This window comes from Lithobates pipiens, unplaced genomic scaffold (genome assembly GCF_037356315.1).
Source record: "Lithobates pipiens isolate NorthernLeopardFrog02 unplaced genomic scaffold, aLitPip1_a1.2 Scaffold_16, whole genome shotgun sequence".
Lineage (NCBI taxonomy): Eukaryota > Metazoa > Chordata > Amphibia > Anura > Ranidae > Lithobates > Lithobates pipiens.
The window spans coordinates 368,714,458-368,728,957 of record NW_027507748.1 but is presented as its reverse complement, the minus strand read 5'-3'; the positions used below and the strand labels follow the sequence as shown (position 1 = coordinate 368,728,957).

The window sequence follows — 14,500 nt, the reverse complement described above, 5'->3', positions numbered from 1 at the left end:
AATGACTGGGGTGTGAGGTGGTGGTGAAGGGATATGCTATAATTGGGTGATGGAGTTATGCACTGCAATTTGAGGTAAGGTGGTGGTGGAGGCTTGGAATCCAATTTGGGAAGTGAGGTGGAGGGGTGCACTGCAATATCAGAGGTGAGGTGGCAGTGAAGACATACACTTACACTGGGGGGGGGGGGGTCGTTAAGGTGGAGACAAAGTGGTACCGGAGGAAAAAAATTGCTGTGACTATGTGGGTGGGGTGAGATGGTGGTGGAAGAAAGTGCTACAATTGTGTCTAGGGGTGCACAGCTGTTCCTGTTGTGCAGGCATTCTACTCTTTAGCCCTCTCTCCTCCAGCTACTTTTTGGTCTGCCAGCACAGAAGGAAGATGAGTGTTCTAAACTAATAACTCAAAGCAAATATCACAAGCCAAAGTCAGTTCTGTCAGACAGGTTGCCGGACGTATGAGCCAAATGTCAGCCAGTTTCTACTGAGCCGGTCGATGTCGCCCAATATTTGGCCCATGTCTAAAAACCTTTAGAGTGCCATATGTCACAGGTAGATTTAGAGGAGATAAGATCATAATGTGCATGGTCAACTTTAAATATGAACGTTACCTCCAAACTGCTGCCAGTCAAAACTCAACTGATCATTAGAGATTAGTCAGGTTAGAAAAACTTTTCTGAATACAAAAGTTTTTACGATAAGCAAGTACTGGAGAGGTCTGAAGCGACCACACTCTTCTCTGCTTCACAGGCCTAACCACAAATGGTAGTCCTTAGGTGAATATTTGTGGCGGCACTGGCCAGCACTTTTGCACCATAAAAGTTCCACCACCCCTCTAGTGCCTATTTGGAGTACACAATGTACATAGCACTTTTCTATGATACCATACATTAACAGTTAAAAGATGTTTGAATATGGTAACATTTTAGGTAAATATCATGGTTAACCACTAATTTCCTGAGAACTGTAAGTGGTAAAACTATTTTAAGAACAAGTATTCAAAGTACATCTTTATGAACTGAGAAAACATTTACATTGTTCTATTTGTTTTATCTACTAAGTAAAGAAACACAACAAAATTAATACTTATTTGTTTGAACATTGCAAGCAAGATCTGTACTATACTGACCTGCCTGCAGGTACATGCAACACATATAACAGCCTGTCAACAATTAAACAGGCACATCATTTACACAGATATAAATAATTATGAACTTGCCTGAATGTGCATTTTTATTATTGCTTTGCCAATCAGAGTGGCTCCAAAGAAAGTCCAGAAGGGAACAAGGAAATGACCACATGTTATTCCTGCCAGGTCAAATAGGGGATTGGGAATCTAGGGAGAAAAAAAAAATAAAGAACAACGTTAAAGCATCAACAATTCAACTACACAATTACCCAGGTCAATGCAGTTACAGAGGAATGCTGGAGATTCTTTCTTTGTAAGAATAAATCTAGAGATATGACAAATCTCATATGCAGCATAAGTAATAGGATTTATATAGTTAAAAAAGCTTTGGTAGAGGATGTAACTGCACTTTCTGTGATGCTGTCATAGATGGATGGAGGAGGGAAGGTTTTTGTGGAGGCCACTGAGCTTTCTTGTATTGAACTTTCCCTGCACTCTATATATTACTGTTTCTCTTGAAGTCTTCTAAAAAATTATAGATGTAACCATCAGTAAAGATTTTATTCATTTCTACATGAAGCAATTTGTATTAGTGGTATCCTGTCCTCATCTATGTGTACACAAGAGTGCCAGACAGCCTTCACCAAAACCTGGGAGGCTCTCCCTAAGGCTGGTCAAAAATGCGCAGATTGGGCATCTCGAAACAACTTGGTCAAGCACAAGTGTGGACACATTTTACAAGCCAGTTCACACTCCACCTGTATCAAACTTCTTTATCATACCAAGGAGAAAATACTTCTCTTTAAAATGCTGGATACATGCAGTCACTATATAACTGTTCCTTTTAAATTATTGTCAAGTAAATAATGGTCTTGGGCAAAGAAAGCTTTAGATATTACCATGACACCAAATGCAATTAATTGGTAGGCGATAAAGTGAAAGCGTAAAACTACTACACAATCATAAAAGGGAAAAAGGGCAGGAAAGGTTATTTTACACTTTGATGAATGATATAAGAAAGGGGGCATCTTGTGTTAAAAAAAAAAAAAAAAGACAATAGTCATAGAGGAAGGAAGGCAGTGTATGCTCCAATAGTTCTAACAGTCCCGACTCTGCATAAGAATTTATCAAAATTAAATTGGTATAGGAAGGATTGTCCTTAAAGGATAGGTTCACCTTTAGAACAGGTTACGTTACACCCGTATTTAGAGTGTAACCTGTAATGTGTTCCAGCCTCCCCCCCGTCCCTCTTTTTCCCTGTGACAGTGAGCAGGGGTTTCTCTCCCCTGCAGCCACATTGGATTACAAGGATCTGTGAATGAATAAACTACAAGTTCCATCTTCCATCGCAGCAGTCAGTAATGTAGTTCTGGACTACAAGTGTACCGATTAGCTCACTCGTAGTCCATTCACTCTTCTTCCAGCTTTATAACTTGAAAGCCTGTAAAAGCCCAGAAAGCTGGAGGGAGAGTGTGCAGGAGCCTGACATTGCACCCACAATCCACTGATCGCAGGTGCAATGCTTGCAGGATCCTGTGTAAAAAAAAAAAAAATGAACCCATGCACGTTTTTTTTCCTGAAAAAATATGCGTATTAATTAAGCATTTAACATAGCTAATGATACACTGGTGCAGTAGACTGTAGTAGACTGTACTTGCTGCATACAAAATATATCTTGGCGGTTTCAAGCATCAATTAGACTCGTGTTTTGGAGTCTACCTATAAAGGTTGTAAGGTCAGGGAAAAGGACACCGAACCCCATTGGCCTCTTTTTTTTCTGCACAACTTTCACCATGATTTCAGACCCCCATACAAACACATTATGTTGAAATATATACAGTAATACATCAGGATTTCTTCCCCTTTCATTACTATTCCTGAATTCTTACAACTGCTGATAGGCAACCCTCCTGCCCTCTGAACTAAATGAGACCAATGTGCCCCCTCAACTGATGAGACCATTGTACTCTGCTTACCGTGATCTGATGAACATCACAAAAATCCCACTACTACCTTCGACTGATGTCATTCATGGAACTCACTTTCCTCCCGTCTCATGACACCAACAACATAGACCCTCTTTTCTCCTTCCAGACTGAAAAGACCTGACGGTACCATTTAGCCAGTACAGATGACACCTATGGACTCCCTTGACCCAGAATTTACTGCTCCATGCTACCCCCCCCCCCCCACCTTTATACAAGGAAGCGGCATCTGTAGCTAGTATCATTTTAAAGGAGTATTAGTTTATCACATCCCTACTAGAAGTTTTCCTGAGCAGTATTAACCATATGCAGTCAATGAAAATCGATCTAGTACAGACGTACCAGAAAAGCATACAATTACCCACCAGAGGAAGGAACACTCATGTGTTGGAAATGTGTTAGTGATAAAGGAAAGAATGCCTTCCTTAAAACAAATACAGAGCTTGCACTGAACTGGATAATTTACTTACATCCTAGGTTACAACCTCTCAGTTTAAGGACTGTTTACTTCCAGTAAATGTCCTGCATATGACGTACCATATAACTAAGTATGCAATGCAAATACATTTACATAGAAGCTTATGAGTTTACTTACAGCACTGTTTACACTAAAACATTAATTCCATTAAATTACCCAATTAATTGACTTGGCTGCCATACACTCCATAAAAAATATTACCCAGAAATAGAATACAGACAAAAAACGTTAGAATACTTAAGCTTTCCAATTGCAAAACTTGTATACATCAATCGGCCATAATCTTATGACCACCCATTTAATCCTGAGCATATCCCCCTTTTGTTGCCTGACCTGTCAGGCATGGATGCCACTAGACCTCGGAAGGTATGCTGTGGTATCTGGTTCAGTGCCATCAGCAGCAGATCCTTTAAGCTGCAAAGTGGACCCCCTTTGGATTAGGCTTGTTTTTCCGGCACATCCCATTCGACTTGAATCAGATCTGGAACATTTGGAGGTCAACACCTCATACTCAAGGTTTTCAAGTTGAACATTGCCCACAGCATTATACTGCCTCCCCCGGCTTGCCTTCTTTCCACAGTGCATCCTGGTGCCATCTCTTCCCCAGGTAGGTGACGCACACACACCAGGATATCCACATGATGTAAAAGATTAATTCGATCAGACCACCTTCTTTTATTGTTCCATGGTCAAGTTCTGATGCTCATGTGCCCATTATAGGTGCTTTCGCTGTGGACACGAGTCAGCATGGGTACCCTGATCGGTCTGTGATTACACAGTCCCATACACAACAAAGTGTCATGCTCATTTTTTCTGCTTTCAAAATATCAACTTCATAAACAACATGCTCACTTGTTGCCAAGTATATCTCACACATTTTCAGATGCCATTGTAACAAGATAATCAATGGTATTCACTTAACCTGTCAGTGGTCATAAAGTTATGGCTGATCGGTGTATATTTATGCATTTAGGTACATAGAAACATTAAAAAATTATAAAGTGGTCAGAATTTGAGCTAATGTCAATGGTATATTACTTTTAGTTTACATAGAACAGTGTATAATCCACCACTATAAATTTTGAATTACAACTTCTATTTACAGTGGAAATATCCCCCAAAACCAGCAACACCAAAATCATTAACAAGTTCATCCTCAATTGATCCTAAAGCAACACTCACCCTCTTAAACAGTATATAAACTGGGACTATGAGGATTTATTCAAACTAGACAGTCGGCTTTACGTCCATCTTTCACGGATTTATAATCTTTTACTATTAGGCCGCGTACACACGCGCGGACTGTTCGCCCAACCTTGTCCGCTGAACAGTGTTTGGGCGGACAGTCCGCTCGTGTGTGGGGCTTCAGCGGACAGTTTCAGCGGACAGTTGGCCGAACAAGGTCTTACGGAAATTCCGAAAAACTGTCCGCTGAAACAAGGTTTCAGCGGACTGTTCGCTCGTGTGTAGGCTTGTTCGGCCAACTAAGTCTCGCGCATGCTCAGAAAGGATTTCCACGTCGGAAGGTTGCATTGCAGTGTATAGGACGTCGTATTTTTCGTCCCGTCGTACGTGCCGTTCACGTCATCGCGCACAGTTTCAGCAAACTGTTCGTCCGTCGTGTGTGGCCATGTCCGTCCATGCTAAGTTTGAGCGGACTGTTCGCTCAAACTGTTGGACGGACAAAGTTGGGCCAACAGTCCGCGCGTGTGTACGCGGCCTTAGTGAGCTAAATGGCCTGTACTATATACAGTACATATATAATCTGTTACAGTTACAAAAAATACAAAAATGGATCGAGTATGTTACATAGGAAACACACTTCATTAGGAATTGGAGATCTAAAGTTTAGAAGATGTGCACTTAAAGTGTAATTCCAGTTTTACAGTTCAATTTGATAAAACCTCACTTAATATTTGTTATATATTCCCATTCACACAGAATACCAAAAAATATTTTTATAAAATAAAATTATATATATTTCTTACATTTTAAATGTTTTTCATGAGAAGGCCTTATGACGGTCCTAAGGACAGACCAGGTCTCCCATCATTAAAATATAATGTCAGAAGCGTAGCTTTTAAACGGTTAACCCTTTGTTAGGACAGACCGCTTTCAAATGGTTAACAATTGATAATAAAGATCTGCCTGTACAGTATAGACAGGGTTAATTATGGCAGACACAGCTGCCAAGCCCTCCCATGAACAAAGAAAACTAGTAGGATTTTACAGTGCTGGAATTTCCAGAATATCTGCAAAGGTAAGCTGCAAGTTTTTTACGTTATGCTATATAAAAGAGGACATGAAAAATATAGGAATAAAGTAGTTCTACCAATTTAGCTGCAAATGTGGAAATACACTTTAAAGACCTTTTTTTTTAGCAGTACCATGAGTCAATGGAGTGATTACACCCTTAGGGCCCTTTCACATGTGCTGACCGTTCAGATCCACCAGTCAGTTTTTTCAGCTGACCTGAACGGTCGCCTCCATACATCTATTTGGAGTGATGGATGTCAGCGATGACATCCGATCCTCCCCGATCCGCAAAATTCAGACGGATGGAAACCCTATTTTCCATCCGTCCGGCAGATCAGATGAAAACGGACAGGCGGTCCGTAATCATCTGATCCCCCATAGAGGAGAGCGGAGATCTGACAGGTCCTTCCCTCTACAGTGTGCAGAGACGGACTTGTCATCCGCCAGCTCAGCGGGGATCAACGAAGCGATCCCTGCTGAGTAAGCGGATGGCTGAATACGGATCCGTACATATGCTACAATAAACCTCTTTGATGGATACAAATGTCAACACTAACACTTTTCTCAGTGCTGGATACACCCAGATGCATTAATTGCTAAAAGTAATATGCCGTACATTATTTAGATTTACATTTAGGTAGAATTAAATTGAAGCATATCTAAACCAAAAATGTCATATATTGCAGCTGACATGTCTTTATATGTGGTGGCTGCATTTGTTTTCATTTTCAGGTAAAGAACATTTTCAACAAGCACATAAAATATTATTTGTTCTTGCCAGAAATGCAATATCCTTGTCAATTCCTGTGAGCTGAAAATAAAAGTACAAACATTTCTATCTTTCTTGTGTAAACTACAGGTCCAATTAGCTTTCTTGGTTTGACAAAGGGGCGGGGTTTGTTGCCCCGGAACACATAACCATGCCCCCACCATACTGACTTCATCATCGGGAACCCCTGAAGCTTTGACGAAAAGCTGCGCAGCTGTGGGAAGCGGCTTGCGCTTCCCAACTTTGAGCTTCCCCGCCCACCCAAGCCCATCTACATCCTGGGTCCCCTCTGCAGCCCCCCAAGCCCATCTACATCCTGGGTCCAACTCTGCAGACACAGCCACTTTGCTTGCTGGTCCCTACCTCACAGACCAGTAGCCAGCCTGCCGGACCCTGTAAGAGGATCCAACTTATTAGCACCACAGCTGCGACGGTTCTCCCATCCAGTTCATAAGCATCCTGGCCAACTCTGTGGACATAGCTGGTTGCTTGCTGATTTCTGCCACACGGACCAGCCGCCTGCCTGCCCACACACTTTTGCTGGAGAAGCCAGTCCACCAAGACCTGCCTACACATCTATATACCCACCTTTTGCTGCCACAGTAGTGAGTGCATAATTTCTTAATTTTATCCTACCTCATTTACAGCCTACATTTAGATTGGTACACATCCTTCTGTCTATTTTATATTTGTGCTATAGGCAACTCAGGAGCTATCTTAAAGGAGCAACCCTATCTTCATTCCCTTTTGGCATTCATATCCATACATACCCTTTGGACCTGATTATAGCCCTTCCTATCACCCTCCACACCCACGGGTCATAGACAGCGCAATAATATTCCCACACTTCTAGTCCAATCGACCCACCATGTACTGGAGATGAATAAAAGTGGATACTTTTGAAGTGCAGCTTGGGTGACAGATAGAATGAACAATGAAGGGCCAGGAAGCATAATATTTGCAGAATTACAAAGTGAAAAAAAGGAAAAAAAATCCTGAAAAAAGAAAGCAAATGCAGAAACTACATTTAAAGATGGGTATGCTGTAATATAGTACATTTTGGGGTTTTAGATATGCTTTAATTTAATTCTGCCTACTGGATACAATTTGTAATACTGTAATGCACTTTTTTTTTTCTTCTTCTAAACCCATTTTTTTTTTGCATTTAGATACACTTTAATTCAGGGAATGCTTTTACATGAGATGCCTGAGTGTGCCAAGTGCAAAGATGCTAAAAAAAAGCCCTTCCCACTGCCAACATGAAAGCGTGATCATGAACCCAGCAGTATAAGGTCTCATCCACACTGTACATTTTCTTTGCCGTTTCCTTTGTTTTTTTCCTGCCTCTAAACGTCCTTGCATGTTAGCCTATGTGTCTATGCACGTAGGTTTTCAGAGGAGTTTAGAGGCAGAGAACAATCCCACAGCCAGTGCATCTAGGAGCAGCACAGTTTTGGCAGAGAAAAAAAAAAAATGACACGCCAAAAACACATGTAAACATGCCTAAGCATTAGACGTATTTAGCACTTGAGCGTCAGTTCATGTCAATGGCCAGAATAAATTGTTTTTCTGGCCAATGAAATGAACGCCCAAGCACCTGATGTGCCTAAAAGCGCTACAAGAGTTTACAAGCATCAAGCATTTTTACTGCCAAAACTCTGCTGAAAGAAGTCTCGGAAAGGAGTCTAGGAGACTTATCAAAAGTTCAAGCGTGCATGAGGCCTAAGGAAGACAGATACAAAGTTCATCTGTTATGCATCTGCTTTATCCCGTCCACATGGAAATCTGTATATATACGAAAATATGTAAATATGAGTGTTGACCAACAAGCTGGAAAAAAGGCTGACAGTGCAATACATAACACATGATATATTGCTTTAATATATTACATTTGTAAGCCAAAACCAAAAGTAATTAAACTGTATTTATTATTGTAGATAAAGTAACTAAAACTGGAGAGTGAAAAATCTGCTGCAGTTCTGCATACAGTTTTTCTTTTGTCAAATGCTAAAACAAGCTGAAGTTAGAAGCCGATTGGCTACAACAAAATTGCAAGGAACTGACGTTCATTATAATCCTCTTTGATTGGTTACCATGCACAGCTGCACCAGAATTTGTACTCTCCAGTTTTAGTAAATCAACCCCAATGTCACAAATCGAATAAACAGGAGAATTTTTATTTTTTTTAAAAACATCATGAAACAATAGGAAAAGAAGGCTCTGCCTGTAAACACAAAATTGTAAGGTTAGCTAACTAAACTTAAGATGCATTAACAATAAACTTTAATTATACAACCTACATGAAAGTCTATTTCTATAAACATTATAATAAATGTATATAGCACAAAAAACTTACAGAAGCACAGGCCAAAATCCCCAAGAATCCTACTTTCTGCACCAGATTTTGAACAGCAAGTTTGGCTCGGGATGCAAAGTCCTAAAAAAAAAAAAAGAAATTCACATTAAACAGAGAAAAATACTCCACATCATTTTAGACAGTCTGACATGATGCATGCATACATCACTATAAAAAATACAGTTAATGGATTTTTCACACTGAGGAGTTTTTTCAAGCGCTTTTGCCTTCAAAAAAGCACCTGAAAAGCTCAAGAAAATAATTTCCCTTTAAAATGAATGAATGTGTTCACACTGGGGCAGTGTAATTATTCAGTGAAAAACAATCCTGTTTGCAGCATCTTTGGAGCATGTTTTGGGGGGTCAAAAACAAAACACACCAAAAATGCACGTTCTCGTTGAAAGCAATGGAAACTGCGCTAAAATAGTGGCAGAAAAGCGTTTTTTTAGTTAAATGTCATTTAAAAGCCACACGGGAAATGTGGTAAAAACGCATATGTGTTTTTCCTGCAGATTAGTGGGAAAGTGAGATCTGTGTATACATTATATATATATATATATATATATATATATATATATATATATATATATATATAAATAAACACTTCAAACCAAGCAACCAATATTAAAACAAAAGTTGCATTTACTGTAAAAAAAAAAAAAGAAAAAAAAAGGGAACTTAAATATATCAGAACAGTATTATCATTATCAGCACAGTTATGATAATAGAATTCTATAGCCACAAAATCAGGAAGTATAGAATATATCAACAACACAGTGGGGGTTATTTACGAACGGCAAATTCACTTTGTACTGGATCTGAAATGAGTGGAAGCTCTGCTGATTTCATTATCCAATCATGTGCAAGCTAAAATGCTGTTTTTTATTTTCCTTGCATATCCCCCTCGGATCTACAGCGACCTTTACTTCCAAGTGCACTTGCCGTGCAAAGTGGATTTTCCTTTAGTAAATAGCCCCCACTGCCTTATACAACGAGCATAGCATTCAATCAATTTTCTTCATTTTGTATAATGGAATCCAGCAGGTTGCCATGGACAACAGCTCCAATTTTGCTACAGTTTTCAAAAACTCATTGTATTGCTCATCAACTATCAGAATGTAAAACGCTTTCCAAAGGCTTATTTTTAAATTAAGGTAATGTAGTAAAACTAAACATTACCGTATATACTCGAGTATAGGCCGACCCGAATATAAGCCGAGGCCCCCAATTTACCCCCAAAAAAACTGGCAAACTTATTGCCTCGTGTATAAGCCGAGGGTGAGACATGCCTGTCCATCCCTGTGTGTGTGTCCGTCCATCCCTGTGTGTCCGTCCATCCCTGTGTGTCCGTCCATCCATCCCTGTGTGTGTGTGTGTGTCCATCCATCCATCCATCCCTGTGTGTGTGTGTGTCCATCCATCCATCCATCCCTGTGTGTGTGTGTGTCCATCCATCCATCCATCCCTGTGTGTGTGTGTCTCCATCCATCCATCCCTGTGTGTGTGTGTCTCCATCCATCCATCCCTGTGTGTGTGTGTCTCCATCCATCCATCCATCCGTGTGTGTGTGTATCCATCCATCCCTGTGTGTGTGTGTCTCCATCCATCCATCCCTGTGTGTCCGTGTGTGTGTGTGTGTGTGTGTGTGTGTGTGTGTCCAGCCTACCTGTGTCCCGAGCCTCCGTCCCGTGCCTTGCCTCCGTCCCGTGCCGTGCCTTGCCTCCGTCCCGTGTCGTGCCTTGCCTCCGTCCCGTCCCGTGCCTTGCCTTGCCTCCGTCCCGTGCCTTGCCAGGATCGCCGCTCTTCGTCGGCGCCTCGGCGGCCATTCTAAAATTCAAAAGCCGCGCCTCCGCCTGTGATAGGCGGAACACTGAATTTCCCAGCAGCCTGTGTTCCGCCTATCACGGACATCGTCTCATCCTCGTCCGTAGTACGAGGATGAGACGATGTCCGTGATAGGCGGAACACAGGCTGCTGGGAAATTCAGTGTTCCGCCTATGACAGGCGAAGGCGGAGGCGCGGCGTTTGAAGGGTAGAATGTCCGCTGTCTGTCTGCTCGACACGCTGATCGAGCAGGCAGACAGCGATGACTCGAGTATAAGCCGAGGGGGGCACTTTCAGCCTCAAAAAAGAGGCTGAAAATCTCGGCTTATACTCGAGTATATACGGTAATACAGAATGCATTTTATGGGAAGCATGATGAGCAAGTGGAAATAACCATCAAAATGGGGGAGATTTACTAAAACTTGTGCAAACAGAATCTGGTGCAGCTGTGCATAGTAAAGAATCAGCTTCCAACTTTTTCAATTAAGCTTTGACAATAAAACTTGAAAACTGATTGGGAACTATGCATAGCTGCACCAGATTCTGTCTTAATCAACTGAAAAATCCTGCTGTATTCGGATGTCGATCTATAGATGCCTTTGCTTTTCATACTGCGCACGTGCAGCAGGATCTTCATCCTGACATTTGTTGGGTACAGGAAACTACATTTTTAGTGTGCGGGAGCAGGGATAGATTTAACTCAATGTGCGCAGGTGCAGCATTGTGTTATCTACTGATTGGCCTGTATATCTAGGAAGAAGACACTGTCCAAGGATGACACTTGCTAGGAGATGGTGCCAGCATTTGTGGAGCAGCAGACTAGAGCAGAGAGCAATACAACAGAGACAGAGAAGACTCCTATGCATATGATTTGGTAACTATCAACTGTTTACAACATAGGCACACTAACTGTGTTTATAATACAATATTAACACTTGCATCCAATGTGTGTATAAGATACGGTTCCGATTTAACACCATAAACATGTTTTATATTGACACAAAGTATCATCGCCTTCTGACAAATTCCAACTAAGATTTACAAACTATCTTTGCAATTATTGGATTCAGAAATTGCAGTCACTTTATAAGGGACCAATACATTAAACACCAAGCTGATTGTTCCAAAAATCATAAAGTCGTAAACTGGAACATAGAAATTGGGTACAATCAACTACGGCTAACGTAAAAACTTATCATTATTATGTAGGATTTATATAAACGCCAACAGTTTACGCAGCGCTTTACAAAATAAGGGCAGACAGAAAAATTACAATTTAATACAGTAGGAATCGGATCCCTTACTCGTTAGCTTACAATCTAAGAATATGTACAAAACAACTGTGCATTAAAACTAGTGTGTGTGTATATACATATATATAAAAAAACATCATTAAAAGCATGTTAGAATAAATCTAACAGATATATATATATTTATTTATATAAACGCCAACAGTTTTATGCAGCGCTTTACAAAATAAGGGCAGACAGAAAAATTACAATTTAATATAGTAGGAATCAGAGCCCTGCTCGTTAGCTTACAATCTAAGAATATGTACAAAACAAGTTTGCATTAAAACTAATTATATATATATATATATATATATATATATACACATACATACATACATACATACATATATATATATATATATATATATATATATATATATAAAATCATCATTAAAAGCATGTTAGAATAAATCTAACAGATACATATATATGTTTGCACATTTGTTTTTTTTAAACTCTTACTGGATCGTTGCATGTTTTCTTTTTTAAAACACTCTGTGAACAAATGTGCAGTTCCACATATGGAATATAATTAATAGTCGAAAATCGAAAAATATATATTTTTTGGGCTATAAGGTTGTAAATATTTTTTTGTTGTTGTTGTAAATCATGCTGAGAACAAACATAAAAAGTACAATTACTACATTGTTCAAGATCTTAATAAGACTGTATAGTTTGAGACATGTTTTTTGTGTGTTTATATTTCCTTTAAATACTGCAAATATGCACATCATTACAACAGGACACACTTAAAAAAAAAAAAAAACTTGGTGGTTTAAAAATATTGTAAGAAAATCGCAGCTCTGTGAAAACAAAATATACATCTATAAGGTTAAATAATATAATGCTAATTAAATGTAAAATAATATATGCATAAGAAAAAAAACAGGCTGAGGAATAATATCACACACACACACACACACACATTTTAATATTTTCCCCATCCTTGCAGGATTTCGTTCTGCTTTTATAGCTAAAATTTTTAATACCTCTTTCATTCACTTCTAGTGAATTAAATTGAATCATGTGAGGTATATTACTGTTCTTATATGCTTGGCCACTTTATACGGGTTGTATAAAAAAAAACTAATACAATATGAACAATAAACACAATCAATTTGGATGAAGCTAAATGGTATTATTTATTTTATTACTTATAGAATTTATAGTTATTTTAGAAAGTAGTTTTGTCCTAAACCAGCAAAATTTTGCAATTACAATAAATACATCCATATATTACAGCTTTGAACACAAAAAGCTTTAATTCATGTAAAAGCAGTGTATCTAACTGTATTCCTAACAACATTTGCAGTAAAATAATAATATAAAAAGGGTGGCGTGTTTATTATACTGCAAAATTAGCAATTTATGCATGGATAAAGAAAAGAGTACAATGCACAGATGACCTTATATAAATTAAAAAGAACTATGTGCAGTATATATCCAAAGCTTAAAAATAAACCTTCACAGCTTCATCTAATTGTGAATGAGCAAATGCTTTAGCTGTTATTACAATGTTCTTGTTTTGTTTCCTATAGGTGGAGTGTGCAAAAGGAACATAACTTTTGGTAAGAAATTTGGAAAACCCCTGCAACAGAGTTTCAGTTTTTATATAACTGATTGATTAAAGGAAATTGATCTGAACTGGTGAAAATGAAAGAATAATTCCAAATTGTGTAAAAAAACAACAAAAAACACACAATTAATTAGTGTCTTAAATTACACATAGAAATCTAAAAATTAAATAAGCACTAACATGTAACATTTTTATTAATTATGATCAATACCAATTAATACTTTACAAATATAAAACATAAAAAAAGAACCCTTACTTCAGATATACAAAAAAAAAAAGTGTGCTCAAAATTTAGCCTAAATACATAATTATACTAATAAAAAATAGTCATTCCCAAGTCTTAGAAATAATGATTATTCGATTCTAATGTTATAATTGTTCACCTATTATTAATTTGTAATTACTTTACATTTACCATTCATTATTTTAGCTTTAGAGAGAGTTAATGAGTTGATTTGCTAATAGTACATCGACCCTATTCTAGAATAAATAATACATTTAATTTAAATAAAAATGAGCACTTACACATCCTGAAATTAGAATACATTCCTTAAACAACCTAATTTAATTAAAAACAAAACAAAAAGGTTAGGTAAATAAACTACCATCCTGCTAGTCTGTTAAAATATTCAGTTAGTAGGAAAGAAGTAGTAGTTTACCTGTCAATGTAATAATGTATCAAAATTTTGCAGAGAAGTTATCTGGCTTCTTTGCAGACACCATGTTCTTTTTTTGTTCACGCTGCATCTAAAATACTTCTACCTCTTAGTCATAAACTTAACTCTGCGTGAACTGATAACCTCCCCACCACCACCATCATTAAAAAATAACTTTTATG

General features: G+C 38.5%; 1 protein-coding gene across 1 annotated transcript in view; it reads right to left on the bottom strand.

Moving 5' to 3' along the window:
* The window catches only part of VMP1 (vacuole membrane protein 1), a 231,792-nt gene that overhangs the window by 47,447 nt on the left and 169,845 nt on the right, over window positions 1–14,500 (bottom strand). Inside the window, exons 9-10 of the mRNA XM_077482110.1 lie at window positions 8,971–9,051; window positions 1,217–1,333 (exon numbers count right to left, since the gene is read on the bottom strand). Coding sequence (XP_077338236.1) covers window positions 1,217–1,333; window positions 8,971–9,051 — 198 coding nt within the window. The remainder of the gene's footprint in view (window positions 1–1,216; window positions 1,334–8,970; window positions 9,052–14,500) is intronic.